Source organism: Castor canadensis, chromosome 8 (assembly GCF_047511655.1).
Source record: "Castor canadensis chromosome 8, mCasCan1.hap1v2, whole genome shotgun sequence".
Classification (NCBI taxonomy): domain Eukaryota; kingdom Metazoa; phylum Chordata; class Mammalia; order Rodentia; family Castoridae; genus Castor; species Castor canadensis.
In genome coordinates this window covers 88,879,188-88,906,711 of record NC_133393.1, presented here as the reverse complement: position 1 = coordinate 88,906,711, position 27,524 = coordinate 88,879,188, and the positions used below count along the sequence as shown (strand labels likewise).

Below are 27,524 nucleotides of genomic sequence, written 5' to 3'. Positions count from 1 at the left end.
AGATAAGGGCAAAATAGTTTCTGCTGGGTATTGAGGGGGGAGCGGGAGGGGGTGGAGTGGGTGGTAAGGGAGGGGGTGGGGGCAGGGGGGAGAAATAAACCAAGCCTTGTATGCACATATGAATAATAAAAGAAAAATGAAAAAAAAAAAAAAGAAAAGAAAACTGAAATTCTGAAAGGTTATTCACCCGTCCAAGGTCACAACGTGAACTTGACTATGGCTTCAGAGGCCCAGGGCCCTCAGCACACGCGCACACATTGGTCCCTACAAAGTGCAGACATGCACAGATAACCAAGACCAAAGCTTCCCGGCAGGCAGGGCGTGTGTGTGTGGAGGGGGGTGGCAAATAGGGGCCGGGTGTGTCCAGTAGCCAACCTGGGCACTAGCCAATAATCCAGCGCTACCCCGGCGGAGTCCTAGCAGAGGGGCATAAGGGTTCCGCCCATGGTGCCCACAGCGCACGAGCTGACCAGGCGCTTCTCGGCCCCATAAAGCCGTTTTATGGGGGCGGCCGTGCAGCCCGACCCGCTTTGATTCAGAGCTCAGCGAGGCGCGAGGGCCGAGCCCTCCAAGCTCGTAAACGCCTGAGAGGCGAGCTCCTCCCGGGGCCCGCGGGCCGCCATATAAGACGCAGCGCGGGCTTCGGGGTCAGCCTGGCCGCCGCCTGATCGCCGCACCATGTCCTGCCTCTCCTCCCGCCTTGGCGCCCCTTGCGGGCTGCGCGCCTTCAGCTGCGCCTCGGCCTGCGGGCCCCGGCCCGGCCGCTGCTGCATCACCGCCGCCCCCTACCGCGGCATCTCCTGCTACCGCGGCCTCCCTGGAGGCTTCGGCAGCCGCAGCGTCTGCGGGGCCTTCCGCGCTGGCTCCTGCGGGCGCAGCTTCGGGTACCGCTCCGGCGGTGTGTGCGGACCCACCCCACCCTGCATCACCACCGTGTCGGTCAATGAGAGTCTGCTCACGCCCCTCAACCTGGAGATCGACGCCAATGCGCAGTGCGTGAAGCACGAGGAGAAGGAGCAGATCAAGTGTCTCAACAGCAGATTTGCTGCCTTCATCGACAAGGTGGGTGTCCTGGATCATGCCTTTCCTGAACCTGGGGGCTCTGGGAAGAGATGGGAATCCCCCAAGCCAGACTTTAGAAATGCAGAATGGGGCCATAATTTTAGGTATGGCCGACCCATGGCATTAAATAGCATTGAACAATCTGATGAGAAATCCAAGTCCTTTCGTGTGTGTTTCAATCCTTAAAAGTAGAAGGAGAAAATCCCACTGGGTGCTAATACTTTTGGCATATAATACTTGCTTCCTTCCCACTTTTCATGGAGAGAGGGAACCTCAGGCTCAGAGCTGTGTAGAACAAGTTTCAGTTAGAACCAAATGAGCTGTGAACTCCTTTTATGCATGCCTGGTGAGACTGGTATTACAACTCTGGTGGTGATGGGAAGTTACCCCTTTAACTGTACATGAAAATGTTCAGGCATCTGTTTACAGATAAAGCATGAGGAACACAACAGAAGGGAATGGCAAAGTTCTGAAATTAGCCTGAGAAGGATGGGTATTTGATAACTGCTGCTGGTGCACACAGAAGAGAAAGGTGGTGGGGATAGGGTAAGGGCCGGCCCCAGGCCCACAAACAGAGAGCCAGAGCAGGACTCTGGGCCCAGGATGCTGGGGCAAGAGAGTCCAAAGCTGGGGGCCATTCCTTCCAGCAGGGGTGGTCCATCTCATCCTGGAAAGGTAGCCCAGGAATGGAGTGCAGAAGGAGCCCTGGCCCAGGAGTAGGTGACCTGAGCTGCACATCCAGCCCTCCACTGATTCCCTATGCAGCACTGGACAGTGACTTCCTCTCTCTGCCCCAGCCTTCTCCCTACCAGGGCTGTGTGTGGTACAGTGTGTGAGCTGACCATGACTTTGAAAGGGAAGATGTGGCAAAGGCAGCCATGAGACCCTATCAGCCAAGACCACCTACAATTATCAACAACCCCTACTTCCCATTTCTGGAAGTTCCAGCCTAGCAATTCCCAGCAGTGTTGGTGGAGGAGCCCAGGGCTAAAGGCCGGAGGCATCTCAACTAAAATGTAGAGGTCTGGAAACCTGGCAGTGAGGGGCTGGTCTTGTTTGCTACCATCCTTCCTGTCAGCTGCCATTGTGGCACTTAAGCATGAATGACTTCCAGTAAAGGGTGGCTGGGCTTATTTTCCTGTTTTCTAAAACCTTCCCCATCCATATTGCCTGTCTGAACTTCAGCAAGGTAAGACAGTGTCTGACATGAGTGCAGGTCCCTAGCACCACATCCCAGACTCCCCCACTCCTCTGCAGACCCCAGAGGAGAGCCTCACCTCTCAGTTCACCTACCAAGGTATTCCTTCCTATCTTGACCCTTCAACAACTGCTCACCAAGCTCGGAGCCACATCCACAAATAAGCCATAGGCCTGGCCTGAGGGAGCTCATGATGAAAGACTTCCCTCCTCTTCTTCCTTTCACAGCACAGTCCTTTCCTCCAGGAAGCCTTCTCTGATTGTCACTACCCTCCACCCCTACTGCCCACCCCCCTCAACGGTAACCCAGCACCGCCCATAGGCCTCTCAGTTTCTCTCTCATCCCATCCAGGCCATCACTTGGGCCTGAGCAAGCCATTTTGAAACAAGATTCTCCAGGTGCATCCTCAGCCAGGAGGGCTTAGTAGGTATCATGGCACCCATCAAAGCCTCCACACATCCTGCTGCTATACCTTGATCTGCCTATTCTCTAAGGAGGGTGAGGGATGGTGGCTCCTCCCACAGACTTTTGCTCCTGTTCCACCCCAGGTGCGCTTCCTGGAGCAGCAGAACAAGCTGCTGGAGACCAAATGGCAGTTCTACCAGAACCGCAAGTGCTGCGAGAGCAACCTGGAGCCACTGTTCGAGGGCTACATCGAGACACTAAGGCGGGAGGCTGAGTGTGTGGAGGCTGACAGTGGGAGGCTGGCCTCAGAGCTCAATCACGTGCAGGAGGTTCTGGAAGGCTATAAGAAGAAGTGAGTGTAGTGGGGAAGAGAATTTGGAGGAATAAAAGGGGATTAAGTAAAAGCAGGATGGATTTGGGTTAGACCACAAGAGGAACTTCCCAGCAGGAAGAAGAGTGAAAATAAGCCTCTGTGGCAGAAAATTTCTTTTCTGGGCTGGGAGTTTAAAGACTGTAGAGATTCTGAGCTGCTCCAGTGACCTCATCATTATAAGTTTATTTCATTAATTCATCAACCATTCATTGAGCATCTCTTGGTGATCCAAGCACTGTGTGGTGAAAGGGTAAGAAAGTAAGGAGAGAAAAAGATGGGTACTAGAACCAAGGCAGGGTTCCTGCCTGCCAGGGAGTTAGAGTCCAGAAGCAGAGGAGGCTTTTGATCCACATTGGCAATGAGAATCCCTGAGACAAGAAGAGCTTCAGGTGATGTGGTTGATTTGGGTGCCCAGAGGATGGGGATGGACCATGCTCCTTCTGGTTCAAGGCTGTTTTGATACTACGGCTACTCTAAAAGGTCCGGTTCTGGTGACGTGTTTGTCTGGGCCTTTAATCTCTTTGTTCCTGAGTTCTGTGTCCTTTGTCTCCAGATATGAAGAAGAAGTGGCACTAAGGGCCACAGCTGAGAATGAATTCGTAGCCCTGAAAAAGGTTAGTGGCCTCAGAATGCTCCCCCAAATCAGAACCAAGGGCAGAGGCAACACGGGGCGCTCAGCAATTCTGAAAGGCTAAGCGGCTCCCCAGAATCACACAGCCCACCTGTACCCGTCTTCCTTTCCCCAAATGCTCCCAAGCTCTCTGAGTAGCACCTGACGTCAGAGCCCCAATAAGGGAAGTGTTCTCCCCTGTCCATTGGACCACCGGCTGCCCACCACCCTCAGCCCCGTGCCTAGCATAGATGGGCATTCGATACACAGGTGGGAGTGAGCAGGTGAATACTAAGGGTAGCTGCATCCTCACGTCAGCCGCAGCTGGGAAACACTGGTGTGAACAACACCCAGTGTCCTTCACCCTGTAAATCTGACTCTACAAGTAGTAACAGGTGGACTCTCAGTGAGAGGAAGACAGGGAGCATTGTGAGCACATGGGGCACAGAGGTCTTGCTTTTCGTTGCACTGGTTCAGAGGGGCCGATGAGTCCCTGAACCCTCTTCTTCTGACTATGGATGTGGATTCTGCTCTCGAGATCAGAGTAGAGGAAGAGGGAAGCATTAGGAAGGACCCAGTTGGTGGGGATAGCACCGATGTGGACTTAGAGGAATCATCCCAGTGTGCCCAAGAACGGGCCTGGAAACCCCGGAATCTACTCCCTCCCGGCACCTGTCCCTGATCGCCCAACTGTGTAAAGCAGGTGGCCTACACCATGACACCAGGCCCTGGGATGACCATCTAAGGAGAGCTCTCAGGGGAGGAGAAGTCTGGGTTGCCTCCCAGTGAGACTCCTCATCTGTCTTTCTCCTTCAGGACGTGGACTGTGTCTACCTGCGCAAGTCTGACCTGGAGGCCAATGCAGAGGCGCTGACCCAGGAGATCGACTTCCTGCGGCGCCTGTATGAGGAGGTGAGGGGACACGGAGCAGGGGGCCAGCAAGGAGGATATGAGATCTTGGGAAGGAGTGGTCACCATTTGGTTTCTGAACCCTATGGCAGAGTGGGAGAGGGGGAGGGACAGAGCAATTACAAGTCCTGAGGCAGGTTCACTGTCAGAAGAAAGACTTGGTCTTCCAAGGGGAGTTCCTAGTTACTCTAGTGACGATCATCACACATAGGTAGATCCTGCTTTTAGACCCAAAGGATCAAGTTGGAGGCCCTGAGAGAAATCAGGCAGCTGGCTTCAGACATGGACTCTCTCTGCCTCCTCCTCTCAGTTCCCAGGGCTCTGGGCATGAGGAACATTGAGGTCCCAGGAATGAGGGGGAAAACTATGATAGAGAGGACAGCCTTTGGACAGTGAAGCTGTGGAAGGAAGTGAGGGAAGGGGACAGTCAGGGACTGTGAGAAGGTGGGCTGCTGAGGGTGGGGCCAATGGACTAAGAAGCGCTTCCACACCACCACTCCCTGCAGGAGATCCGCGTTCTCCATGCCCACATCTCAGACACCTCAGTCATCGTCAAGATGGACAACAGCCGGGACCTGAACATGGACTGCATTGTCGCTGAGATCAAGGCTCAGTATGATGATATTGCCAGCCGCAGCCGGGCAGAGGCTGAGTCCTGGTACCGCACCAAGGTGAGACACGGCAGTGCAGGGATGTGAGGTGTCCATTGGAGAAGGCTTCTTTTTTCCTGTGGATACTGATCCCTAAGGATGGTAAGACAAGAGCCAGCAGCTCTCAGGTTGGGGTGGCAGGGCAGAGCTGCCTCGTGTGATTGCACAGGCTGAGCACTGTACTGTACGATCCATCAACCACGGTGTCCTGAGTGGTGGGACATCCCAGGCTGAGGCTCATGGCATCTCTGCCTCCCCCCAGTGTGAGGAGATAAAGGCCACAGTGATCAGGCATGGAGAGACCCTGCGCCGCACCAGGGAGGAGATCAACGAGCTGAATCGCATCATCCAGAGGCTGACAGCCGAGATCGAGAACGCCAAGTGCCAGGTACAGAGCCCAATGCTCAACGCAGAAAGAGTGGGGTTGACCAGCAACAGAGGGATTTAAGTTAGGTTACTTGGGCTGGCAGAGTGGCTCAAGCAGTAAGAGCACCTGCCTAGCAAGCATCAGGCCCTGAGTTCAAACGCCAGTACTACCAAAAAAGGAAAAAATAGGAGAGTGAGAGGTAAGTTAGTCTTCTTGCCAATGTGTGGGAAGAGGAGCAAACATAATAATCAGTTTAGTCTCCAGATGGAAAATGGCCTCATTCTGTATGAATGGAGACAGGCAACCACTATGGAGGCAATGAGGTAGCTTTCCTGGTCAGAGATAGACTGAGACAGAGGAAATAGCACTGGGATTAAGTATAGGAAAGCTGGCCTCTCACACTAGTGCTGCCACGCACTGGCCATGTGATTTGGGAGAGCCTTGACCTCTCTGGTTCAGCGTTCCAGGTCAGTGATCACACACTTAGATGTCAACAGAGACTAGTCAAGGAGTGCAGCAGGCTATATCTAAGGCACTGGGGTGTGACAGGGAGGAACTGGAGCCAAGTGGAAAGCACAAAGGGCAGAGAGCTAACCAGAACCAATGGAAGCAGGTCATAAGGACACATAGGTCTAGCGTGGCCAGACCCTCTTATCTTTCAAAAGCCAGGAATCTGGATTGTTATATGAAATGTCAAAAAATTTTAAGACACTATGCCATCATTCTCTGGGAGCCCTAATTTGCCCTGACCTAACAAATGAGTAAGGTCCCTCCTGATATCCAGACCTTGGGCACAGAGCAGGGTGACCTTAATAACCTTCTCCTATCTCCCAAGAACACCAAGCTGGAGGCCGCGGTGACCCAGTCAGAGCAGCAGGGCGAGGCAGCCCTCACTGATGCCCGCTGCAAGCTGGCCGAGCTGGAGAGCGCCCTGCAGAAGGCCAAGCAGGACATGGCCTGCCTGCTGAAGGAGTACCAGGAGGTGATGAACTCCAAACTGGGCCTGGACATCGAGATCGCCACCTACAGGCGCCTGCTGGAGGGCGAGGAGCAGAGGTGAGGCCGCACCTGTGGGCAGACTACCTCTTCATTCTCCCAAGTAGTTCAGCAGTGCTTCCAGAGCCCAGGAGTGTGCTTGCATATTATTTGCATCTAATTTGCATCAACATTACTTAGTGGGGGGAATTTGCCTTCCCCAAATAATTTTTGTCTGTTTTTCTCCCCTTAAGGTTGTGTGAGGGCATTGGTGCTGTGAATGTATGTAAGTAATCTCCACCGTGGGTTCTGAAATAATGGCTTGGGGTCCCAATGGGCAAAGGTTTTCTTAAAAGGTCAGACAGTAAATATTTTAGGCCAAGCAGTCTCAACTATTCAACTCTATCATAACGTGAAAGCAGCCACAGCCATAGACAATATTAAGTATGACTGGATTCCTCTTAAACTTTATTTACAAAACAGGAAGCCAGCGGTAGCCTCAGCTCACAGATGTGGGGGGCGGGTGGTGAGAGTAGGATAATTCCAGTGGCTGTTTCTGCCTGGGGCAGGCCTGAGGTTACACAAGAAGGAGCCCAGGAGAGGAGAGAAGCCGACCCCAGAGCTAGATCAGGGGAGCTCTGGACAGCAGATAGGGGTCGCCAAGGCCACCTCGCACGGGGGCTAAACCTCTCCTCTTCCCGCAGGTGTCAGCAGCTCCCGGGGCGGGGTCGTATGCGGGGACCTTTGCGTGTCGGGCTCCCGGCCGGTGACAGGCAGCACCTGCAGTGCCCCGTGCAGCGGCAACATAGCAGTGAACACCGGCTTGTGCGCGCCCTGCGGCCAGGGCAGTGGCAGCGTTCGCTCTGTACGATTCGCATAACGCCCGGAATCGCCGTCCCTCCACCCCGCTTTGTAAAATGCCGCTCCCCAGCCACAGTCCCCGCCTCCGTGGCGCTCCCGAGGCCCCGCGGATCTCCAGACTTGAGGCGGAAGGGCTGCAGGCACCTGCTGCCTGACCTGTCCACACTGCCGTGCACCTGTCTCACCTCTCCATCAGCACTTGTCTCTTCTAGGAAAGGCTGGGGTCTTGGGACGCAGGTCTGGTAGCATTTGCCCATCCCCAAGTGTCTAAATGACCAGTATCCTTGCTGTCCTGGCAAAGATCCACTTCCTAATAGGGATTCTGAGGAACAGATTGGTCCCAGGGCTCTTGTGCACTCTGCCTCCTCCACCTTCCAAATCCAGCTATGCTGATAGACTGCCTTTCAGTTTCCAGGGGGCCAAGCCCCCTGCCTGGGCTCCCTCTCCTCCCTCTTGCTTGATCTTTATGTTCCAATAAAGCTCACAGTCACATATGATGTGCTCTTTTTACTGCCGGCTTGGCCTTGCTGTCCATGTTACACTGTCCAGAGGAACTGTTCTCAGCCTGCCACTTCCCTGTACACACTACATGCTGCAGTGCATAGGGATGGGCCAGGCGCCCCCAAAGCCAGACACACAGAACCAGGAGGAGGATCTGGAGGACAGCAGGAAGAACTCTATCCAGGAGGAAAAGGGCCTGGATCTCCTGACATGCCCAGTAGGGGACCTTATCACTTGCAGCTGCTGTGACACCATTGGTCTGCTTCCTCCACCCCCACAACCTGCCCCTAGCTCAAAATTTCCTGCCATGGGATCAAATATATAGATGTCTCCCAAAACCTACATGTCCTGATGCTCTCTTAATCCCCCAGCTTTCTTAACCCCCTATACTACCACCACTGTACTTGGAGGTCCCAACTCCAAGAGAGACCTCCTGTCATTTCCCCAGGACCCATCAGATGTGCTGCTGTCCTGACACAAAGCCCCCAAACAGTGACAGACAACAAACCCCAGGTTGGAGATTCTGACATGTTGCAACACCCCCAGGAAGCCTAAGCATAACACACAGATATCCTCCTCTGCCTTCTCTCCCCAGGGATTCAGACACAGCCCAGCCCATTCCTCTGCCCAAGGATCCAGGCAAAGAGCCCCCACCAGGACCTAGGCTCTGGAACACCTTCCCATACACAGACAAACCTCCCTCCATGGCCATCATCCTCAGAGAGTCCCAGGTTCAGAGAACTCCCAAGTACCTAGATATACACCATCTGGGGGTCCAAAGATAGCACACCCATCACCAACAAGGCCTGTGGGCAGCTGGCATGAGAGTTGGCTGGGTCACCTGAAGCCGGGGCCTGGGGCAGCCAAACGTGTGTGGCTTTCTCCCTATTAAGAACGTGCTGTGGCTATTCACAATAGCCAAGTTATGGAAACAGCCAAGATGCCCCACCACTGACGAATGGATTAAGAAAATGTGGTATCTATACACAATGGAATTTTATGCAGCCATGAAGAAGAACGAAATGTTATCATTCGCTGGTAAATGGATGGAATTGAAGAACATAATTCTGAGTGGGGTTAGCCTGGCCCAAAAGACCAAAAATCGAATGTTCTCCCTCATATGTGGACATTAGATCAAGGGCAAACAGAACAAGGGGATTGGACTTTGATCACAAGATAAAAGCGAGAGCACACAAGGGAGATATGAGGATAGGTTAGACACCTAAAAAATTAGCTAGGATTTGTTGCCCTCAACGCAGAGAAACTAAAGCAGATACCTTAAAAGCAACTGAGGCCAATAGGAAAAGGGGACCAGGAACAAGAGAAAAGGTTAGATCAACAAGAATTAACCTAGAAGGTAACACACACGCACAGGAAATTAATGTGAGTCAACTCCCTGTTTGGCTATCCGTATCTCAATCAGCAAAAACACTTGTTCCTTCCTATTATTGCTTATACTCTCTCAACAACAAAATTAGAAATAAGGGCAAAATAGTTTCTGCTGGGTATTGAGGGGGTGGGGGGGAGAGGGAGGGGGTGGAGTGGGTGGTAAGGGAGGGGGTGGGGGCAGGCGGGAGAAATGAGCCAAGCCTTGTATGCACATATGAATAATAAAACAATAAAAAAAAAAAAAAGAACGTGCTGTGGCAGCAGAAGGCATGGGGTGCAAACAGCCCTGCCAACCCTGGGCAAGGAAGAACTTCAGAGCCCATGTGCTAGCAGAGCCTGCAGTCTCTGTGGCCTTTCTGAGCAACTCCAGGAGAATACTAAGACCAGCCCCAGCCCTGGGAGAAGGCCAAGGTGTCACCCTGGATAAAGGTCCCACCTCTAGAGCAGCACCCTTCAGCCTCCTGAACCAGAGGCTTCCTTCCTAGTTATCAGGGCAGATCCTGCCCTCTCTGGTACCTGACCTCACCCCTCCCTGCCCAGCCTAATGAAGCCAGGATGCCAGGCGCCAGCATGGGGCTCCCCTGGGCCTCCAAAAGGCTCTTTATTGAAGCTGTTCAGCCTGATACCAGTTTCAGGCTGTCTTGCTGCTTTGGGACAGGGACAGGAAGTAGGGATCCTCCTGGGATGTGGGCAGAAGTGAGGGGTTTCTCCACGCCTGTGGCTCAGTTGTAGGTGCTCCGGCGGGTGGTGGATGTGGTTCTGATGGAATGGGCCTTGAAGGTCCCAGGCCCCCTGCAGCTCGAGAAGCTCAAGGCATTGGTGCCCATAGTTCCCCCGAAGACCAGCCCACTGCCGCTGCCCCCAGTGGAATTCACCACTGCTGGGAGAGAAGGGAGGAGACTCCATTGGGATGAGCTCCCCCACAGGGACCCCATCTACTCTACCCCACCCTCACTCCTCTCCCTCATGCCTGCCTGCCCTTCCTGACCCCTCCATCAAACAACCCAAAAGAAGCTTGTAGCAGCGCCCCACCCCCACCCCATGTTCTTGCACTGCTGCTGTGGTTGCTGAGCTAGACCTGAGCTCCAGGGAATCTACCAGCATTGTAAAAGGGAAGGAGGCTCCCAACACCACAAGGAGGGCCTCCGGGCCAATCTGTTCTTCTGGAAACCCAGCCTGATCTGTACAACACAGGGTGGTGGCCAAGGACTTACAGATATTCACGGCTCCTGCTCCATCTCCGGCCAACCTGGGGGCAGAGGACAGGTCTATGAGAACAGCTCTTACCTCAACCAACACTGGGGACAAGCAACCCCCTTCCAGGCCCCAGGCAAGGTCCTTCTCCCTCTCTCCCTCCCTCTCTCTCTCTCTCTCTCCCTCTCATGTGTGTGTGTGTGTGTGTGTGTGTGTGTGTGTGTGTGTGTGTGTGTGTATGTCTCTCTCTCTCTCACTCTCTCTCTCTCTCTCTCTCTCTCTCTCTCTCCATACCAGGGTTTAAACTCAGGACTTCACACTTGCTAGGCAGGCAAACTCTACAGCTTGAGCTGTAACTCTAGATGTTTTTGCTCCAATTATTTTAGAGATAGTCTTACTTTTTGCCCAGGCCAGCCTGGACCACAATCCTCATATTTTATGCTTCTTACATTTGCTGGGATGACAGACATGTGCCATCACACTCAACTTTTCTCTGTTCAGATAGTCTTGAAAACTTTTTTCCTGGGTTGGCCTTTCAATGTGATCCTCCCAATCACAGCCTCCCAAGTAGCTAGGACTATAAGAGTGAGCCACTAGCACCCAGCTTGTCCCTTCCTTCTTGCTCCCGCACTTCCAGCCTGCCCTCAGCTTGTTGCAAAATGACAGAAGAGGAGGGAGCAGCGGGGGTGGGGGGGGTGGGATTCACTTAGACACTTCTACCTCCTGGCCACAGGGCATAGGGAGGGTCCCATCCCAGCGCTTTGTTTCTCATCTGTAATTGTGCCTATCTACAGGACCAAGGTCAAAGGCTCATTTGTGATGCTTAAATAATATAATTTACCTAAAAGCCCTGCGTGCCCAGGATTTGGCAAACAGTAGCTGTACTTACTATTTATGGATGTGTCTGCCTTCCCTCATCAAACCATAAAGTCCTTAACATTGCCTACTGAATCCTGTGTCTGCACCCCTAGCATGAGGCCTGGAACTAGTTGTATTTAATAGGTGTTGAAATAATTAGTGAATTGTTGACTGATTGAATGCCGCTCCAGTCAGGACTGAGATGGGGTGGTAGGTGGGGTGGCTTTCAGCAGCCTGTGGGCTGAAACAGGTCTTGCAGTGGAAATTAAAAATCCATCTTTGGCAGCTGGGTATGTTTGTCCTGTGACTCACAACCCCATTGTTACCAAGCCCTTGGCCTGGAGGATCAGTTTGTTCTCAGCAGGAAAGGAGTGAGGAAAGCTCAGCTGGCCTCAGCAGCTGCAAAACAGGGAAGGGACAAAAGATAGGTTTTCTGGAAGCTTCCAGAATGTTTGTTCAAATGGCGCCTGCAGTGCTGGGAGTTGCTAGAAGTTGTGGTGAACAAGGACAGGTTGTAGTCAAGATGCAATGCTATATTAAGAGTTTCTGATTCAATATCTAAAGAACTCAAAAGGAAGAGACTTGAATGTTCAACTTTAGTGATTTGTGTGATTTTTCTTATCTCAAGTGCCTTCTTCTGCATTTGTAATTTTGTATTCTCAAAGAAATGATCCCCCACCCTAACTGTCTGAGTTTCAGGACCATGATCCTGGATCTGCTCTGGGAAGGGCTGAGAGGCTAAGGGACACAAGGGTAGGGAAAGCACTCTTCTCTCTGGGAACCAGTACCAAAGCCTAACTGTAGCAACCCTGACTGAGATTAGGATTTCGGGAGGGGATGCTTCCGTTGGCTGAGTGACCTGAGGCGTACCCCTCACCATCTCTGAGCCTCAGTCTTCTCATCGACCCATATCAAACTCTGACTTTTGTGAGAAATAGACTCAGGATATGAGTTCCTAAGAAAATGGAGCCCCCAGACCCAGGGGAGAGGAGACTGCAGAGAGAGAGAGAGAGAGAGAGGCATTTTGGCTAGAGCTACTCTGTGCCTCAGGTCAGCTTTTCTCTTCCCAGAGGCTTTTGATATTCAGTTTCTCTTCCCTCAAAGCCTGAATGCCCACTCAGGGAGGGGCAGGTCAAGCGTAGAAAAGAGACACTTCCTCCATCCCCCCACTCACATACCATTACCGTGTTTCTTCCCACCCTCTTCCCAGCTTCCAGGCTCTCACACCCTCTTTTCCCACACACTTCCTCTTGGATCCATCCATCTTCTTTCCTCACCCATTGCCCCTCAGGAATAATACTCAGAAAAGAAAAAGTTCTTTCATCAATTCAGCATTTTAAAAATGCTTCCCTTGAAATACTTCCCTTGAAAATATTTTGGCTCAACTAAAGTGCACCCTCCCTGAAGCAGAAGCATGTCTTATACATTACCTATCTCTGTGCTGGGTTCTAACAAGCCAACTATGGTGATGTGGCCTTTGCCCACACTGTTGCTTCTCACTCTCCAAATCCTAACCTTCCCCAAGGCGCAACTCTAAAGCCACATCTGTTGGCAGAAATAATCACCCCAACAACATGAGAACAAAGGCCTAACTTCATAGGTGGAGGTACCATGTCCTTCACTAAGAATATCCTATGGGACTAACCCCTCCTAGCTTCCTCTCTGACAGGTGAGTATGCAAATATTTCTGGGGACAGAGGAAGTGAACACTCAGTACCACATGGTTTTGCTGAGTTATGCGGTGAGAAGCAGCCAATGTCATGCAGGTTTCTTGGACCAGGAATCAGCAGGCCTTGCCCTCACACTGCCTTGTTCCCTCAACGAATAAAACCAAACTCCACCTTTCCCCTCTGCAGACCATGGAGTCAATACTCCATGACCTGCTTCCCCAAGTGTGTGTTGGAAATCAAACAAGATCCCCTGATAAAGGCCCCACATAGAAAGGGGCTTAACATGTGGCCTTTCTTTCTAGAAAGTCACCCCTTTGACAGATAAGCAGGAAGCATCAGCTCTACGCACCCTGTACCTCCTGCCCCTGTGCCCTGCAAAGGAGGGGCCACAGGAAATGCTTGCAGATGGATGAGTGTCAAACCTGGACCCCCCTGAACCCCAGGATCCTCTGTCTAGCTTCCCATCCCTCACCTGCTCTCCTCGCCCTCTAACAGCTTGCGGTAGGTGGCAATCTCAATATCCAGAGCCAATTTGACGTTCAAGAGCTCCTGGTACTCGCGTAGCTGTCGTGCCATGTCCTGTTTAGCCCGCTGTAGGGCGGCCTCCAGCTCCTCCTGCTTGGTGCGAGCGTCCTTGAGTGCCAGCTCCCCACGCTCCTCAGCTTCGGCGATGGCGGCCTCCAACTTGGCACGCTGTGGGCAGCAATGAGCTATGAGCTGGGGTGGGGGTTAGGGCCCAAAGCCACTGCCTTCCTGCTGACGCATCCTGCAGTGAGCACCTGGACAGCTTGCTTAAGGTGGCTTCACTGGCATTGTCCACTCTAGCAAGGGAATCCTAAGGGTTAAACAAATGGACTGGGAGATCCAATATGTAGGTTCCAGTTCTGGCTCTGCTGCTTTCTAGCTATGTTAGACTTGGATGAATGGATCCTTCCAAGCCAAAGTCTCCTCTTCTCTGAAAGAGCAGTAGTCTATCTCATAGAGATATTGCAAGGATGAAATGAGACACAAGAAGTCTTGGCACAATGTCTAGCATGCTCTAAGTACTTAATAAGTTGATTACAATTATTAATAAATGCTACCATGATTTGCAGTCCCCAGTTGTCCAGCCCCAGTTGGAGGTGTTCCAAGGCCAAGGGATCCTGGTTGAGTGCCTGAATGCCAGGCAGATGACAAAAACCAGAAACTGACTTTAAGACATGAACCAGCTGGTACCAGGCCTATAACAGGGGACTTGGAGAAGAGACCCCACCAGTTGTCCAAGATGCCACAAGATGTGTGACCTCACAGGCTGTTGATTGGGGTAGGGATAGTCCAGTTCCACGGACCTACATCTGCCTTGAGCACCTGCTCCTTACTTTTGTTTCCTCCCCTACCCTTATGAATTGAATCTTGAATATCCCCCAAGAGACACGTGTTGAAGGCTTAGTATCCAGCTGATGGTACTATTGAGAGATGGTGGAGCATTTAGAAAGTGGGGCTTAGTAGTAGAAGACAGTTAGGTCATTAGGGTGTGATCTTGAAGAAGATATGGGGTCCCTAGACCCTTCTCTATTTGCTACCTAGATTCCATGAGATGAGCAATTTTTTCCACAATGTGCTCCTCGCTGTGATGTTCTGCCTGGCTATGGGCCAAAAACAATGGCACCAAGCAACCACATACTAAAACCTCTAAAACCATGAGCCAAAACAAATCTTTCTACTTCTAAGTTGATTTTCTACGGTATATTGTCACAGGGTGGAGAGCTGACAAACATACCCACTGCCAGGAGCTGTTTCATTCCAGACCTCCTCTTGTTCAGCTCAGAGAACTGCCATCTCTATCCGCTGCCCAGAGCTTCTCCTCTGCCCTCCTCATAGACCACTCTCTTTCCTCAGTTGAGTCCCCTTCCTCTCTTCCCCATGGCCACATCTCAGTGTCCTGTCCTGTCACACTGGTACTCCCTAGGCCAGAACCATCCTGCCACCTTGAAGGCCCTCCCAGGCCCTACTGAGGCCCTCAATGGTGACAAGTACCCTGCCTCTGGAGCCTGGCAGCTCTGCCCCATGTGTGAGAGCAGAGTTGGATGTGGTGGAGGCTACAAGGTCTGGGAAACCTCCATTCATTATTCTGAGCCTCCCCTCCTGGCCTGGAGGCTGTTCTGTTTCAGGGGCGATTTATGGCCGATTCATGGTCCTGCATCCGTGCCAGAAGGCAGCCTCTGCCCTTGTGTAAACAAGCCTGTAGGGCCAGAGGGGAGGACATTTTTGGACAAACCACTCCTACAACCCATCCCCCAGCTCATCTGAAAACACATTTTCTGAAACTGCTGCATGTGTCACCTACCCTCACTTCTCATTGTAGACACCTGCTCAGGGTGAGTTGCCCCATCCACACCTGTGCCTCAGCCAGACTTGGGAGACCCTTCTCTCATTAACACTCCCCAATTTCAGCTTCCAGCAGAGCACATCCTTGAAGTCACCCTCTTGTCTAAGACCTGTGCCCCACTCATGCTGGAAGAGAGGACTAATGAAGAAGGACCCCTACTCTCAAGACACTTGTGCTTTCCAGTGGGGATGGGGACAGCATATAACTTAACAATCAGACAGAACATGTCAGAGTAATGGATGCTTTAAAGAACTCCAGATAGACTGCTGGCATCACTCAGAAGGGGTCTTTTGTCCTAAACCCCAGGGATGAGAAAGGGATAGCTGTGGACGGAGCTGGGAGAACTCACATGCCAGTTGGAAAGAAAGCCAGCTGGATCCAAATAAGGATCCAAAAAGCAAGCACATGCTTGGCAAATGCAAGAACCAGCAAGCAGGCCAGGGTGTCCCAAGCACAGGGAGGAGAGCTGTGGGAGGCGAGGTCAGGAATGGGAAGGAGCTTATGAGTCTTGGAAAGGATTTCCACTGGCCTCAGTCTCCCTTGTAACTGAGAGCTCCCACATATTCCACACTGCCTCCAGAGCTAGGTACAAGCAGAGCCTTTGGTGCCAGTGTGGTGAAAAGGCTGGTTCTTCTCTGGCTGGCCAGCCTGAGATCCCTTTCAAGGGCTTTCTGCCCAGCCAGGACTCTTCTTCCTCTGGCCTCAAACCAGCATGTAGCCAAAACCATTCTACCAGTGGGCCAGAGATGTGAGCTGCACCAGCCTTGGCCCAGCGAGGGCAGGATGGCACTCTCACCTCCAGCCTCCCAGTCTCACCCTGAGCTTTGGCCTTGTTGGTTGCCTATCTCATACCCCAGGAACAGGGGGAAGTGTGGGGGGAGGGTGCTTCATCCCCACCTGGTTCTTGATGTTGTCGATCTCAGCCTGCAGTCTCTGGATGGCCCGGTTCATCTCTGCAATCTCGTTCCGGGTGTTCCGGAGCTCATCTCCATGCTTCCCGGCCTGGGCCTGGAGGGTCTCAAACTGGAAGGGCCGTACAGAGAAATGTGACAGAGGGTTGGCAATGATTATAGGTGACAGGTCCCTCTCCTCAACCAAGTCCCTCCCAACCTATATTTCCAGGGGAGGACAGTCTACCTCCCAGCCATCTCCACCGAATGCCCAGAGACCAGACTATTGGGCAGTGGGATGGAAAAGGGTTCAGTCCCCTCCTAGCCAGGACAGGGAAGAGAGAGAAGTCTCTTGGGAGCCCTCTCACTCTTACTTAGTGCTGGCCAGTCTGAGACACTCGCCTGTTCAATAGTCTTCCCCCAGCCCCACCCATATCACAGATGCACAGAGCAAGTCCAGAGGAGGGGAGCACCCAACAGAAATCCCACAGCAAATCAATGGTAGCACAAGGGTCTGAACCCCCTTGTATTCCTTCAGTACCATCCTCCCTGGGCTGTCCTGTCTCCATGAAGAATGTGGCATGATTAAGCCTCCAGGTCTGGAGTCCTGGGTTTCAGGATCTAGTTCCTACTCTTCCATCTCCTAGCCGGGTGAAGTTAGAACTTACTTAACCTCTCTGTGCTTCAATTTCCTCATCTCTAAAAATGGTGATCATAATGCTACACACCTGATAGAGCTCTGTGGATTAAATAAGTCAATAGAGGCAGAAAGATACCACCAAGCTCTAGGTAAGTGTGCCATGTCTGCATCAGTATTGAAACTATGCTTAGAACTAAGTACTTGCCAAATTATTAATGCATGTCTATTTCCCCCATCCAGTCCCCTGATCAGCCTGGGACCTCTCCCAGGGGAGGGACCTGGGATGGACCTGGGCTTTTTGTCCTCTTCTTCTTGGGCTCCAGAGGGTACAGCCTGCCAGGTCCTGAAGGCCCCAGACAAGGTGAGCAGGAAGGGAAGCTACCACAAAGTGCCATGGCAGGAGCAGGAACCATGCCCTCAACAGCCACACACCTTGGTCTGGTACCAGGTCTCAGCCTCGGCCCGGCTACGATTGGCCATCTCCTGGTACTGGGCCTTCACCTCAGCAATGATGCCATCCAGGTCCAAGGAGCGGCTATTATCCATAGAAAGGACCACAGATGTTTCTGAAATCTGGGACTGCAACTCTGCCAGCTCCTGCAGGGACCAGACGGAACATTGTGAATGGGGCATGATCTATCCCTGTGCCCACACCCATCCTGGGTCCCCACCCCCCAAAAAAAAGAAAAGAACAAGGAGGTTGGGGTGGCCTAAATGGCCAGACAGGAATGCAGACCCAGTACACACTGAACTGCTCACTCCTGGCTCCCAGTGTGTCAGATAGCAGAGTCTAGTAGGATTAAAGGAAGCAAAGTGACAGTGTAGTGCTCTGTGATGGTTCCTCTGTGAGGTCCCTTGGAGCATAAGCCTGGGGGGTGTAAAGCAAATCGTACCCCATCCTATGATGGAGTCCTTCACACTCTTTAAAACGGGGGATCCAGCTGTATTTATAGGCAGGGAGGCATGCTCATGGAACACTGCTACAGGATAGAAGACATGACTATTTTTTATAAAAATACACGTCTATATCGCCATGTGTACAAAGTCTGGAACGTTCAAGATGAAGATGTCAGCAGAGGGTATAACTGATTTTTCTGTACTTTTTGCAAGGAGTATGCATTACTTTCACAATGAGAAGAAACAACTATACATCATATGTACACAGACATAAATGCAGGGTACAGATGTATGCTCATATAGCATACATACACATAGCGTGGGCCAGGCATAGGAAACCTGCTGAGCTGAGATTGTCTGAACACCTCGAGGCCTGGATCCCTGAAGTTCACATGCATATAAGACCTTTGCTCTGAATGCCCACGGACATGGGTATTCAGGCAAAGATTGTGCTGAATAGAATTGAGAACTCGTGTGTACTTAGGCCGGCTCAGCTTCTGCCAAGTGACCTATCTCCTGCCTAAGGCCAGAAAGCCACACCCATGGGAATGGAAAGGTTTTTAAATCCCCATGAGGGAAAAGAGTTAGATGCCCAATAAGATAAGGATGAGAGAGAGAGAGAGAGAGTTTGAGAATGAGAAGAGAAGTGTGGTCAGAAGAGTAGCTAGTTGGTGGATGGACACACACCCAGACCCTCTGGGTGTAAACTCTCAGGCACCCCATCTCTTCTGATCTGGGCTCTCTTCCCCTCTACCCACCCAGTGCATTTTGTGCACCTTCGAATCCTGTCGGGGCCTGGGATCTTCTGACTTCCTCCTGGCTCCTGTCAACCCATCCAACCCTCTACCTGACAAATGCTGGTGATCACCCCATGCCCCCCAAAGACCAGCCCTGACTGACCCCACCCTCTCTGCACCCACCACCTCCTGATCCCTTAGCCCACCATGGATTCCTGAGTCCAGAAAGGATAAAGAGCAGGATAATGACCCCACCCTCAAAACACACCCAGACTGGCCCAGAGACAAGAGGCTGAGCCAGATGGCTTCCTGGTTAGTATGTGTAGGAGGTAACATGTCACCCACTCTGAGGTCCTCACCGTCTCATTGAGGGTCTTGAGGAAGTTGATCTCATCATTCAAGCTGTCCACCTTGGTCTCCAGCTCCACCTTGTTCATGTAGGCGGCATCCACATCCTGTGGTGGGTGGGGGAGAAGGCAGGGAGCACCAAGTCCTCAGCACAAGGAGTATTTAGTAGTGATGGGAGCAAGCCGGCCCAGTCCAACCCCCAGGGCCAAACACCCTTGGCCTATCAAGAAACACTTTTTCCAGGGTGCCTCATACAGCTACACAGGAGCTCCCTCCACTGGCCCCTCAGGCTGCCTGCTAGGTGGCCATCATTTCCACAGGTCCCCAGCCCAGAGCAGCCTAAAGCCTCAAACCTACAACTTGACCAATTCCTGGCAGCTTCATGGTTTAGATGCACCTCTGGCTCTACCATGGACTGGCTGTGTGCCCTGGAACAAATCACTTCTGCTCTGCAAACCTCAGCTGCTCCTTCAGTCCACCAGAAAGCATGTCACTCACATTCCCAGATGCCTTCCCAAAAATGGGACTTCTCTGTCCCCATTGAAGATAGGGCAACTCCAAGGCAGGAGGGCCATGCGTAATAGCCCAAGTGAATAGGCTACACTTCCTGGGTTAAATTCCTGTGGGCAAGGTCAGCTCTCTTCCTCATCCCTGAATTGCCAAGGGCCCAGCACTCCGGGGCAGGTTGCCTTTCCATGGCTAGGCCTGGAATGTTGAGGGTTTCAGTGAGTGTGAAGTGAACTCAGAGTTTTAAAGGGCGTGTAGCTCAAAGCCCTCTAAGATGTTCCTAAGGCCTCCCAAACTACTTGAGTGTCCCCAAGGGCAGCGCACTCACCCTGCCTCAGAGAGCTTAGTTCTAACCCTTCAGGCCTGGAAACAAGTCTATTCACTCATAATACAGAGAGAGAGAGAGAGAGAGAGAGATGTGTTACTCCTTTGTGCAGCCCAGGCCAGACCTTGGCCACAGATCCTAAGCAGCTTCTCAGGTGAGAGGGCCCCATAGTCCCCTGTCCCATATATTTTTAGACACCACCCTCTAGCCTGTTTGCCCTTACCTTCTTCAGCACCACAAACTCATTCTCAGCAGCTGTGCGACGGTTGATTTCCTCTTCATACCTGCAATAGGGGACGGGGTGTGGTGTTGGTGCAGCTTTGCCTCCAAGTCCCTATATTCAGATATAAAACCTCCCTTTTTCCCCTCCTTAAATGACACACCTGAAAAAACAGGTGTCAGCGCTATCAGAGCTACAAAACTTACATGACTAATTCCAGGGCTTTGAGTCTTGGCATGGAGGGGGAAAAGTGCAGGAAACAAATGTGAATTAAAGAACAAAGGCTATAATCTACTAGGGGAAAGGGAAAATACCAGCCATGCCGAGGGACCGCTTTATGGTCCTGTGCTGGTGTGTACTTCCTGTACATTAACTCAGTTCACATTCACAACAATCCTGCAATGATGGTACTGTGATTATCAGATACGAACAGAGGCACAGAGGGACAGAATGACCTGCTCAAGTTACTAAGCTGCTAAGGGGCAAAGCCTGGACTTGAGGGCGGAAGGAAGCTTGTGTGGAAGCAGGATGGAGGATGTACAAAGTCCTGGAAGAACCAGACCCCAGCTGGAGGGCCCAGCTCCCATCCCTCCCAAATCCTGCTTCTTCCCCAGGAGCCAGCCCCTCGCCTTAGGAAGAAATGACAAACAGGGCAGAAAGGCATGTTGGCCTGACCCAGGGTTTATGTGAAAACTCAAATATAGGTGTAGGAAATAAGAGCTCAGCAGGGCTCTTATACTGAGAGCAGCAGAAGCAGCCTGGGTGGAGCTGTTGGGGAGCAGGATAGCCACTCAAGCCGAGTCCCTCAGGAGCCCGGGCTCAGGGCATCTGTACCCAAAAGTTGCACTTAGGTCCTATAGAAGCTGTGGAAATATCCATGAAGCTCTCTGTCCAGCCCTGCTTCTGCATTGTGTTGCTGAGCTCAGAGGGTATACAGATTGGAGCTCCGCAAGCAGCAGAGTCCAGGGCCCCTTCCCTGTGCCCACTGGTTCCAGCCCCTCCTTTAGCTCTGGCCTGGGACTCAGCCTGACTCCACCAGAAGGTGCTCTGAGAACCTTGGGTGGGAGGACATGGGTGTGGGGTGTACATGCACACATGTACACCCTGAGCTCCTGACAGCAGGAGCTGGCTGGTTACCTTAGGCTTCCCTGCCCTGCACCTGTCCAGTTCCACCTGCTGTGGGATTAATCTGTTGACTTTTGCCCTAGGGAGTAACAGGTGGGGGACACTCCACAGAGGCCGTTTGCTCTCCTCCACTTAGCACCAGGGTGCCTGTTCCCGCTTAGTCACACAACCACAGGAAGAGCACAAAGCAAACTCGCAGCCCCCAAGGCCCACTGGCAGGTGTGCCAGGGTGAGGCCCAACCTAAGCCTCAGGCTTTGATTTCTATTTGGTGTGGGAGGTGGAGGGGGGAGGAAGAGCTCAGTGAGCCTTCAAAGGCCTGTCCTCAACCCCAGCCTTCCTGCCCCCTTGTAGCTCCTTTCCTAGATCTGCCCTGACCAGACCCCGTCAGTCTCAGCACCCATGCCCATCGTTCACCTTGACCATTCCCCCTCCTTGCTTCTCTCCTTCCCACACAATTTCTTGTCCCTCTAGGAAGTTAGGGACTGAAAATTCAAGTCCCAGTGTCCTACTTTGTGGTCTCTCTGGTCTCCAATTCTTTACTTGCATGAAAGGAAGCTGTTTTAGAATGATCTGTGAGGGGTGTACACATTCTGAAGCGCTCTTGTCATAGGACACCTTTTGTGTATGATCCCTAAGGTTCTGAAGCCTTGCTCAGGCACACAAAGGGTGGACTAAGATATTTCTCCCAATTGAGTCAGGAGAAAAAGCCAGAATGACATGAAAACAGGCTCCAGGGGCCAAGCTAGGAGAGGAGAGGCAGAGATTTTGTGGGTGAAGGCCATATGTCAGGGAGTTATTTCGACCAATAGCTGTCCACTCTAACCCCTGAGCCAGGGGGACTTTCAGAGGGTCAGTGGATGAGGGGCATATTGTTCCAGGACCAAAGATCCTTAAAGTTGGCACTGGGAGCATTACTTGTTCTTGAAGTCTTCCACCACATCCTGCATGCCCTGCAGCTCCATCTCCAGGCGGCTCCCATCCACCTGCAGTGTCTCAAGCTGTCCCCGCAGGTTAGCAATCTGGGCCTCAAAGATGCTGGGGAGGCGGCTGCTTTTCGTTGACTTCTGTTCCTGCAGCAGCGCCCACTTGGTCTCCAGCATCTTGTTCTGCTGCTCCAGGAACCGCACCTGGAAGGGCCATGGAGGAGGACAGTCTTGAGAAGACAATTCCTGCCACCACCACAGGTTAGCCCATGCTCCTACTGGCTGGTCCCCTGACTAGGGCACCCCGTGTTTGCCCCTCTCCTCTAGGACTCTGTTTCAAGAAAGTCAAGTGTGAGCCAGGGAGCCTGGTCTACAAATTGTCAGGGTTCCACCTCCTTTTCTCCCCATCAAATTCTCTACCCCACACATACACTCTGAAGAGCCACTTCCTTTCTCTGGGGCTGAGGCTGACTGGGCTGGCTCCTCCCTTCAGGCTTACACCTCTCTTCCTTCCTCCAGCAAGGCCTCAAGGCAGAGTGCCACAATCATAGAAGGAGCACCTTCTATGAGCCCTGCCCTGGGACCTAAAAAGGCCCTGAAGGAGCACCCAGTACGCCTGCGGGTGGGAGGGAGGAGAGGCCTCCATTTACTAGTATCTCAGGCACCAGACCTGGGATGCAGACACAAAGATGATGCAGGAACCTGGGCTTGGGAGTCACCTGGGGGAGACTTCAGCCAAATGTGAAGGATGTGTAAGACTGAATGGTAATGGCAGGAGGACCTGGGGGGTGGGGCACTAAGGCCCAAGGGAGGAGGCCCTGGTCAGAGGGCCTAGCAGATGGACATCGTGACTAAACCCAGCTGGACCTAGTAGCAACAGGCAAGGAGGAGCCCAAACTCACTGATCTCAGTCATCAGCACCCCTTTCATTGGCCTTTAGTTCCTGGGTACTGTTCCACTTAGCCCCCCTTCTCTCAGACCCATCAGTCAAGTCTGCCCCCTCATCCCCAGGAGCCCCTGTGTAACAGGAAAAGACGGCCAGGGAAAACACCTTCCAAACAGGTCCTTACAAAGGCCCTCAGTGTCACTTCCTGTCCCCAAAAGGGCTATCTCCAAGGGCAAATGGAACCTCACCTCCTACCAACAAAGGCCCACTGGAGGACCAGGCAGGAGGTGGATGGGTGGAGTGGGATCCGCCCCACCAGGCCTTTATTTCCAGCATCCGCCTCTGTGGCCACAGCCTCTAAAGAAGTCAGTGTCTCCTCATCTGGAACTCCCAGTCTGATACCTGTGCCAAACTGGCTCAAGAGCCCTAGAAGGCTAAGACACAGCCAGCAGGGCAGCCAGACAGAACCTGGGCAGCAATCCTGGAGGGAAGGGAGGGGCCATCGGGGTACTGGGAGAGACAGGGGGCCTAGAGACTGAGGAGGACAAAAGGGTTATGGGAGTTAACCAGGAGGAATAAAGCCACAGAGATCTCAGCCCCAATATTGGTTGGAAGAGATGGGCGCCAGACCTCCCAGCGCCTGGCCTCCCTGTAAATGGGGCTAGTTTAGGGGGCTCAGGACTTGGTCCTGTCCTGCTCACCTTGTCGATGAAGGAGGCAAACTTGTTGTTGAGAGTCTTGATCTGTTCGCGCTCCTCCTGGCGCACCTGCTGGATGGAGGGGTCGATGTCCAACCGCAGCGGAGCCAGCAGGCTCTGATTGATGGTGACCTCGCGGATGCCGGCACCCACTGGGCCCCCGTAGGCGGAGCGCACGGCCACACGCGGTCGCGAGGTGCCCAGGCCATAGAGGCTGCGGCTGCCTAAGCTGCTCGGGCGTGCGGAGCTCAGGCGCACGTGGGCGCCGCGGCCCGGGAAGGCGGCGGAGCGCGAGCTGAACGCCTGCGAGCTGAAGTGGATGGACATGGTGGCTGAACCCAGCAGGACCTAGCGACCTAGCGGTGGGTGAGCAGGAGCGCGAACTCACTGACCTCGGACAGACTGTGCCCCTTTTATCGTCCTCGGGCGTGGGCGGCTGGCCTCACTCAGGTAGGGGCGGGGCAGAGCTGGCCTCGGGCCACCTTTCTCTGCCCTAGGCCCCTCCTGGGCCGCCTTCCGCCCTCCTCTGCGCCGCCCACAGCCGCCGCCCAGGCTTTCTGTCTATGCAGTAGGCAGATGCCCCCAAGCCAGGCAGATGGCCACAGAGAACAGTAGGGAACGGGAGCCCAGCCATCTCCAACCTCATAGAGACCACCTTACAGCTGGTCAGTGAAGGCTTCCTGGGGCAAGCCTGGAGATGGGGTAAAGGGCACTAGATTCCTGAGGCCAGCAGAGGCCACCCAGGAAGAGACTAGGCAACGTTCCAGCTCAGGCGTCGAGGCCAACCCACCCACAGGCTATACTGAAGTCAGAATGGCATTCATTCCCTGACACTTGCCCTCTCCCAAATCCAGTTGCTTCTGGGCAGATCAGTTCCTTCTTGAGTAATCTGACCCCGTGATAGGCCTAACCTACTGGTTACCTTGGCTATGTCCCCATACACACCGCATTTCCATAGAAACTAGTACACACTTCTGGCCTCTCCCCTTCCCACTCAAATAGGCATCCAAAGCCCAGAGGCTGCATCCCCTAACCCCTACTCACAGGTATTTTATGTGTCCCTGTAGAACAAGGGGACACTTATGTGTATTTGTGATGCTTTGTGGCTGTGGGTACACTTCTGTGTGCCCACACTCCTAGACACATGCATGTGAACACACATCAGTGGGAGTCTGTATGTATGCAGGGGAGTTGCTAGACACACATTTACATGCATCTGTGTGCGCATCTGTGCGTGTGTGCTTCCGTTCTCACCAACACTCCCCATCCCCACTCTCATTTTCCTGCATCAAGGTCCTCAGCAGTCATCTCTCCTGCCTGAAGCCACCACCAAACAATTCCTTGCAGTTTCTCTGACAGAATTGAGTGGAGAAGGCTATATAAACCTGCATTAGAGCAGGGAATCTGAGCCGAAATTGTGACCTGAGCTCACTCTTGCAGCCTCTCGCTCCTAAACCAACACATTTACCACACCCTCTGCACCCCCCCCATTCTCTCAGACCCAAAGTCAGCTTTTAGTCCACCTTTAGCCCCGCCCAATGAGTTGGTCAGGATGTCACCTCCTGCCAAGCCCTTAAGGGAGTCCTGGGTGGAGGAGGGAGGGATGGAATGTCCTTCCTGGTTTGCCACTTCAGTTAGAAACCCCTAAGGGGGAGGGGAAGAGAGCTATTGTTTAACTTATACACACACACACACACACACACACACACGCACGCACGCACGCACGCACGCACGAGGGCACACACACACATACATACTCCAGCTTCCTTAACCCTCAGGGCTCATTCTCAACTCCTTTGCCCTCCAAGTCTTACCCCATATCCTGCCACCAGCTCCTGTCATCACCCCTCCTCACTCTTAGCCCCCCCACCACCACCCAGGGTCTGCACTCAATGACCTGAGCTCTGAAGGAGTTCCTCCCACCCCCTGAGATGGCTAAGAAGCAGGGCATTGCTGGTGCTTTCTCACCCAGACAAGTCACTGCCCCTCCCTGGCCACGGTTCCTTCAATAGTGAAATCCTTGGTGAGGCCACTGCAAAAGAGAAAAAGTGTCTGGGCTCTTCGGCTAAGCTTCAGGCCCTGTTCCCTTAAGCAACATTTCCCCATTCCAAGGCCTGCCCCACACCTGCTCTGGACTTCTTTCATCCCCTCCCTAAATCATTCCAGCCGCTCCAGTGCTGACCAGATTCTTCCTGTCTCCACATTCCCAGGCCAATTCTGGGAGCCCACTCAGTGCTAGGCAGCCCATCCACAAATACACAAAAATCCTCTGGAGGGTTTCCCAAGGATCTGCCAACCTGTGAGGCCTTGGATTAAATTCCTGCCCCTCAGGAATCCATGGTCTAGTAGTTCACACACACACACACACACACACACACACACACACACACGCACTCACACACACACATACACACATAGGAGCCCAGCCATCTCCTGACTTCACAGAGACCACCTTACAGCTAGTCAGGGAAGGCTTCTTGGAGCAGGTTTGGGAATAGGGTAAAGGGCTTTATTTCTTCATTTGGGCTGTACTGGGGTTTGACCTCAGGGTCTTGTGCTTGCTAGGGAAGTGCTCTACCACTTGAGCCATGCTCCAGCCCTTTTTGGCTTTAGTTATTTTGGAGACAAGGTTACACTTTATGCCAGGGCCAGATTAGACCAAGATCCTCCCATTTATGCTTCCCACCATTGCTGGGATGACAGGTACAGGCCACCATGTCCAGCTTTTTCTGTTGGAATGGGTTCTCTCAAACTTTTTGCCTGGCCTGGCCTCAAACTACAGTCTTCCTGATCTCTACCTCTAGAATAGCTAGGATTATAGGTGTGGGCCACTGCACCCAAACCTGGGCAGAATCTTGACAAGTTAAATGCACAAAGCCTTCTTCTGATGGTCCTCTACCAAAGATAGCATTCTGTCTCACACACACACACATACCAAGCACCTACTTGGTTGTTCTCCCACTCCGCCTCACTGTTCTACTCCACCCTCTAGAACCCAGCTATGAACAACAGCAGCCCCAAGTTTTCAGCCCTGCTTGACTCCACTAAGCCTGATCTGAACACTATAATGCCTGCAGCCTTACTCACAGTGGACTTTGCTGCTTCTCTACCAGAGAGCACCTGGGAGATATGTCGTCATCGTCTATCCCCTAAAATCACATCCTGATTCTGTTTGTTTTGAGACAGGGTCTCTCTTGCTAGGTAACCCAAGCTGGCCTATAACTGTCACTCCTTCTGCCTCAGCTGCTTGAGTGCAGGGATTGCAAGCATGTGCCACCACACCCTGATGCATCCTCTGATTCTGAAAGGAAAAAAATTTTTTTCATTCTCTTGGAATGTGAATGCTGTGATCATAACAAAAAGCCATTTGGCATTCTGTATGGGATGTGATATTTTTTCTTAAAGTCAAGTAACAACTACCTAGAGGGAAAGTTGGAGAGATTGTAGTCTGAGGCCAGCCCAGGTAAAAGCAAGAGATCACATCTGAAACACAAGCTAAAAGCAAAAGGACAGAGGGTGTCTCAAGTGGTAGAACACTTGCCTAGCAAGCACCAAGCCCCGAGTTCAAACCCCAGTACCACAAAAAAAAAGTCAATCAGCAAATATGAGAAAAATCTTCAACATCACTCAAATTAAAGAAATACAAGAATAGAAATGTTAAGCCATTTTTGCCTGACAAATTAGCAAAGACTGAAATATTTGATACAGCATTCTATGTTGGCGACTGTGCAGACAACAGAAAAGCTGTCCTTTGCTGCTCAGTTATCAGCTAAGGAGGACACCCTTCTTGGAGGGCAAGTTGCCAAAGATTTCAGAATTAAAAAGACATGAATTAAAAAGATCTCAGGATTAAAAACACATGACAAAGTAAAACAAGTGAGCTGAACTCACCCCTCCCTTGACCAAGGAGTTCCACTCCAAGTTATCCTACAGATAG

General features: G+C 52.4%; 2 protein-coding genes across 3 annotated transcripts; one reads left to right on the top strand and one right to left on the bottom strand.

Annotated features, from left to right (window-relative positions):
• Positions 1-638: 638 nt before the first annotated feature.
• On the top strand, positions 639-7,902 carry LOC109684052 (keratin, type II cuticular Hb1). The gene is made up of 9 exons (XM_020160225.2): positions 639-1,062; positions 2,809-3,017; positions 3,592-3,652; positions 4,465-4,560; positions 5,064-5,228; positions 5,470-5,595; positions 6,410-6,630; positions 6,804-6,835; positions 7,254-7,902. The coding sequence occupies exons 1-9, from the start codon at positions 679-681 to the stop codon at positions 7,427-7,429; spliced, it is 1,470 nt and encodes a 489-aa protein (XP_020015814.2). The 5' UTR covers positions 639-678; the 3' UTR covers positions 7,430-7,902.
• Positions 7,903-9,864: 1,962 nt separating this feature from the next.
• Krt7 (keratin 7) lies at positions 9,865-24,022 on the bottom strand. Of its 2 annotated transcripts, none has more exons than XM_020160224.2 (9): positions 23,591-24,022; positions 21,996-22,207; positions 19,958-20,018; positions 18,914-19,009; positions 17,353-17,517; positions 16,288-16,413; positions 13,495-13,715; positions 10,515-10,549; positions 9,865-10,180 (listed from the first exon to the last, which is right to left on the bottom strand). In XM_020160224.2, exons 1-9 carry the CDS (start codon positions 23,912-23,914, stop codon positions 10,023-10,025), a joined length of 1,398 nt encoding a protein of 465 aa, XP_020015813.1. In that variant the 5' UTR covers positions 23,915-24,022; the 3' UTR covers positions 9,865-10,022. The 2 variants fall into 2 exon arrangements, with proteins under 2 accessions (XP_020015813.1, XP_073939534.1); XM_074083433.1 differs by having other exon boundaries at positions 9,865-10,177; positions 23,591-24,021.
• Between the last annotated feature and the right edge of the window lie 3,502 nt (positions 24,023-27,524).

Excerpts from the sequence above, each read along its gene's own strand:
- LOC109684052 (XM_020160225.2), top strand. The coding sequence starts at position 679 with ATGTCCTGCCTCTCCTCCCGCCTTGGCGCCCCTTGCGGGCTGCGCGCC. Across the intron at positions 3,653-4,464 it reads AATTCGTAGCCCTGAAAAAG|GACGTGGACTGTGTCTACCT; the intron begins GTTAGTGGCCTC and ends TTTCTCCTTCAG. Across the intron at positions 6,836-7,253 it reads CATTGGTGCTGTGAATGTAT|GTGTCAGCAGCTCCCGGGGC; the intron begins GTAAGTAATCTC and ends CTCTTCCCGCAG.
- Krt7 (XM_020160224.2), bottom strand. The coding sequence starts at position 23,914 with ATGTCCATCCACTTCAGCTCGCAGGCGTTCAGCTCGCGCTCCGCCGCC. Across the intron at positions 17,518-18,913 it reads TCAAGACCCTCAATGAGACG|GAGCTGGCAGAGTTGCAGTC; the intron begins GTGAGGACCTCA and ends TGGTCCCTGCAG. Across the intron at positions 10,550-13,494 it reads TTAGAGGGCGAGGAGAGCAG|GTTGGCCGGAGATGGAGCAG; the intron begins GTGAGGGATGGG and ends CTCTGCCCCCAG.